The sequence below is a fragment of the Hibiscus syriacus genome, unplaced genomic scaffold, assembly GCF_006381635.1.
Source record: "Hibiscus syriacus cultivar Baekdansim isolate YM2019G1 unplaced genomic scaffold, ASM638163v2 tig00110610_pilon, whole genome shotgun sequence".
Classification (NCBI taxonomy): Eukaryota; Viridiplantae; Streptophyta; class Magnoliopsida; order Malvales; family Malvaceae; genus Hibiscus; species Hibiscus syriacus.
Genome location: NW_024062800.1, coordinates 3,722,627 through 3,727,845, shown reverse-complemented (window position 1 = coordinate 3,727,845; position 5,219 = coordinate 3,722,627). Strand labels below are relative to the sequence as shown.

Genomic DNA, 5,219 nt, shown 5'->3' with positions numbered 1-5,219 from the left:
ATAAAATATACTTTTAAGTTAAAATAAGACTAAAATATATTTAATAAGTTGAGATAAAAATTAAATATATTTTTAATGTGAAGATGTGAATTTAATTTAGTATGTGGATTTAAATTAAAATATATAAAATATTAAGAATTTCCATAGTGATCCATAATATATACCATATATTGTATACCTTAGTCCAATATTGCAAGTTAGCTCAACGATTGAGCACTCCCACAAGCATCCAATGTTTCCAGGTTCTAACTCCCTTAAATTAGGTGCTCTGTGCTATATTTTCTTTCCACCATAGGATGACACATGTCACCATGTAATGGGTGGAAAAGTATATTGAATTAAAAATAAAAATAAAATATAATTAATCTTCCAATTGGATGACACATGATTTCATCTGATTCGATGATTAAATTTATTTTAATTTATTAAATTATGACCAAATTAATATAATATGTAACTATCAATGAGTAGATGTGTAATTATACCAAATGTTTTACCTGTCACATTACCTTATCCGTTAAATGCTAAGGACTAGTGGTTTGATTGTATACAATTAAATAGTTAAGTGGTTCGATTGACAAAACTAAAATATTGGTGATAAAAGTAAAATGACTAAATAGTTGAGTGGTCAATAGTTTAGTTTACCCAATTATTTATAACCTATCATAATTTATAAAAACTATATTTCTTATATAATAATAATTCAGATTTAAAATTTCTAACTTACTTTTTTCAAACTAAACTTTTTTCAGATACAACATTAAAATAAGTTAAACCAACAAGCTCAGGATCAGGATCGCCACTCATCCAGCTGAAAATTCTATGGAAGATCTAATTTTTATTTACATACATACACACATATATATAACACTTGAGGTTTCAAAATTCATTGACGAAAAAGGGAAGAAACAAAGGGTTTTGTTTGATTGAGATATGGGAGTGGTAATCATCGACGGATCGACGGTGAGAAATTTCGTGACAGACGAAGAACATTTCAATAAGTGCATGGACGAGAGTTTCGTATCTCTTGATCTGAACTCGGACGGCGTCCTCTGCCGATCGGAGCTTCGCAAGGCCTTCGAGTCTCTCCGCCTCATCGAAGCCCACTTCGGCGTCGACGTTACAACCCCGCCGGAGCAGCTGAACGAGCTGTACGACTCTATTTTCGACAAGTTCGATGTGGATGGCAGCAACACCGTCGACCCAAATGAATTCAAATCGGAGATGAAAAAGATCTTGCTTGCAATTGCCGATGGGTTGGGATCTTGCCCCATTCAGATGGCTCTCGAGGATGATGACCGGAGTAATTTTCTGAAGAAAGCTGCTGATCTTGAGGCTGCCAAGCTCGTCGCCAATCATCCTAGTTGTTCATAATCCATGCTTAAAGGTTTCTCAACCTTTGAATCTGGCACTTACAGATTCCGGTGAGATTAAAAATAAGGGTAATGAAAAGAATTAATAACTATATCAATGAGATTAAAATTAATTAGAGATACAATCATATAAAACTCGTAAAACGACTCGTCAACGTTTAATCACAAGCTATAATACTCATAAAATGTCTTGATGATAATATTTGTTTTTTGAAGTATGATGATAAAATATTAAAAAGCCTTGCACAGGCCCTTTTTGTTTAACTACTTTGATTTTATTTTAAAAGTTTTTTGCTATGGTGTATTTTTTTTATAAATAGTAAATGATATTTGTTTATTTAATCATTTTAATTTTTTATCACCAAGCTTTTGTTTTATAAAATTAATTTAAAAGTACAAAAATAACAATACCATTAAATTGATATTTGTTATTTTATTATTGTTATTTAGTATTAAACTTTACCATTTGATACAGATGCACCAACTTGTTATTTGATATTGAATGCTATTATCCGATAAGGATGCACCATCCTATTATTTGGTATTGAACTTTATCATCCGATAAGGATGTACCAACATGTTATTCGATTATTTTCACTTCACAAACCCAAATGCAACATACAAGATGAGTGGAGAAACCGTGGAAATGCGCCTTGACTAACAACGAGTGTTTCTAAGAATTGTTCGTACAAAACTAATACCCCTTTAAATTTTTCTATAAAAAAATCATAATTTAAGTACATATTTGGAATTGCAACCTTCATAGTTTAGGTGACGTATAATCACTTAGGTATCAATTTTAGGCACGGTGTGTTGCTCATCCTTTCCCGCGCGTGATAGACTTTCGAACCCTTTTCAAAATGATTTTTTGGTTAAACACGAATTATTTTTATCTTTTAAATTGATTTTTATTAAAATTATTGTAAAAGATATTTTAGGTATTCGACCTACCGAACCCAAATGTCGCTGGTGACTCCAAAGTTGTTTTTCCAAACCCGGTCTTTTAAGTTAAATTGGATCGCTCCCTGCCTAGCCAAAAAGCTTAAGGATCGTTTTGACAATGTGAAGACAAGAGATCACAAAGCAAGACTAAGCAATCAAATATAGTCAAATTCAAGTCAACATTCTTCAATATTCTTTTTGCTTTCAAAGAATACTTTTGTACCCCATTTGTATTTATTTCTCAATTGTTCTTATTTTTTTTAGAAGTGCAAACATTTCCTGTGGTTTTTTTCTAAGTTTACAATTTGTACTTTTCTCTTTGAGAGAGTGTCTCAATAATTTGGGGTATAATTCGTAAGGGAGTTGTAAGGTTATATCTTATCCTCAAAGCTTGCTACAAATTAGTGAATTTGTTAAAATCCTTAGGGGGAAACTGCCCAAATCACAGCCAAAATCGAAAGAACCTTTGTCATGGTAACCTCATTCCAACTTGTAAGAATCAAATACGGCTAGCTTAGTTGCCAAGGGACAAGACAAAATTCAGTTTAATCAACTTCCTAATATAACAAGTTATTCCCTCTCCCATGTATATAAAAATGTACAATTTATTAATTCTTTTATAAACATTTATTGATATATATATATATATATGAAACTTCAACAAAAAATTTCGTATATTAACCTGTACGAGTCACGATATATATAAGATGTACATAAACTTCAAGGTCAAGGTAAATATATTTTGTACGTTTCAAGTAAATTTAATCTGTAAATAAATATAGGATAAATGTATCTTGAATATGGTCTATTGTGTTTCCAAACTTGATTAAACACATTTATATTTTTAATTGAGAGTCAATTCACTCTAATATCTAAGACGAGATATCTTATTTTTAAAACCTAGACAACATAATATCCTAACATGAATTATTGTTGAATATTGCAGGATTGTTTCAAGAAGAAAGGAAAGAGTTCTTTATTTCATTGTACTGAAACAAGAATACTACATAGCATAGTATACACCACTGTTTTTATACACAACCTTAGCAATACAAGGAAACCACCTAATTGACTAACAACCTCATAACAACCTAGCTTCTAGAATATCTTCTAGACTTCTCTACACCTGGGCATGCATGGAGTTGCATGCACATGCATGGCATTACACAAGCACACTCCTCATACACGTGAGCTTGCATCATTCTCTCAACATTCTCCCTGCTTCTTCCCTTCTTCAGCAAACAAGCAAACATTCAAATTGTCACGAAAACTAGCAAAGGCTGTTTTTTTCCAAGGGTTTAGTTAGGCCATCAACAACTTGATGAGATGCTAGAACATAGCTCACACATAGTTGATTTGCATCAATCTTTTCCCTAACAAAATGCACGTCTAAGTCCACATGCTTGGGCTGAGAGTGATACACTGGATTAGCACTTAACGCAATTGCACTAGTATTATCACACCATATTGCTGGTTGTTTATACTGTGATACCTTCAAATTAGTGAGGAAAGCATCAACCCACGCTACTTCAGCTGTTGCGATTGCGAGGCTTCTATATTCAATTTCCATGGTTTATCGGGACACCACCTTTTGTTTGAAGCCCTCCTACTAGGCTTCAAAATTCTTGAGCATCAGTAAATAACTTTCTTTCATCCTTATTCAACCTTGATGAAGCTACCATAGGAGTAGAAGTGCATGATGCCTTAGTCATCTTTGTCTTCTCAAGCAATTCTAGAATATATTGTTTCTGGCTAAGAATCAAAAACTGATCACATCGCTTGACCTCAATGCCTAAAAAATAGTGCAGTTCCCCAAAATCCTTTAAAGAAAAGTGATTCTTTAACAACATAACCACCTTCTCAATTTCATTCGAGGATTTCCTAGTTACTATTATGTCATCAACATATACTAAAACATATGTTGACACTCCCCCTGCTGTCAAAACAAAAAGAGAAGCATCAGCTTTGGATTCTTTAAACCCGAGATGCACAAGACTACTTTTCAGCTTAGCATGCCAATTTCGTGATGCTTGGCGCAAACCATAGAGAGACTTCTGCAGCTTGTACACTAACTTGATGCCATTAGGAGTATACTTCTCAAATCCAGTGGTTGTTACATGAACACATCTTCATTCAGATCACCAAGAAGAAATGCGTTGTTGACATCAACCTGCCTTAATGGCCATCCTCCAGAGACCGCAAGTGCAAGTATAATATTTAATGTAGCAAATTGCACCACTGGACTAAAAGTCTCCTTGAAGTCTTTCCCAGGTACCTGAGAATACCCCTTAGTGACCAACCGAGCCTTGTACCATTGGACAATTCCATCATAATTGTGTTTTACCTTAAACAACCACTTGCAACCAACAGTGGTCCGTCCTTCAGGTAACTAAACAAGCGACGATGTACCATTACTTTGAAGAGCAGTAAGCTCAGCATACACAACTTCTTTCCATTCCTTGGACTTCATTGCTTCATCAATAGAAGTAGGAAGTGACTCATCCAAAGAACTAATAAACACTTTGGGTTTAAAGATCCCACGTTTGCTTCTTGTCAATATAGTATGTTGATTAACAAAGGCTACATTCTGATCAGTGGAAGGTTTCACGCCAGCACTGGCTATGTTTTCAGGTACTCTAGTGGATAATTATGGAGGCTCAAGACCAATTAACTCAGCCACATTATTATCCATAGTTGAATTAGAGGCTAGAGTTAACACCACCTTGAACATTAGAGTCAACACCATCTGCATGTTCATGCGATGACGTGTTAGAGTTTATTGATGAACCAGACATTGCCCTTATTCTCACTCGCTCGGGAACAACCTGCAAGGGAGCAGACCTTCATGCACTATTATGAGGAACACATTCAGGTTGTTGCTTATCTGTAAAAGGAAACACATCC

The 5,219-nt window shown here is 34.2% G+C and overlaps 1 protein-coding gene across 1 annotated transcript; it reads left to right on the top strand.

The window, feature by feature from the left end:
• Positions 1-917: 917 nt before the first annotated feature.
• LOC120135542 lies at positions 918-1,415 on the top strand. The gene has a single exon (XM_039151816.1). It carries the CDS (start codon positions 934-936, stop codon positions 1,372-1,374), a length of 441 nt encoding a protein of 146 aa, XP_039007747.1. The 5' UTR covers positions 918-933; the 3' UTR covers positions 1,375-1,415.
• The last annotated feature ends 3,804 nt before the right edge of the window (positions 1,416-5,219 follow it).

Bases quoted from the DNA above. Each gene is read 5' to 3' on its own strand.
- LOC120135542 (XM_039151816.1), top strand. From the start codon at position 934: ATGGGAGTGGTAATCATCGACGGATCGACGGTGAGAAATTTCGTGACA.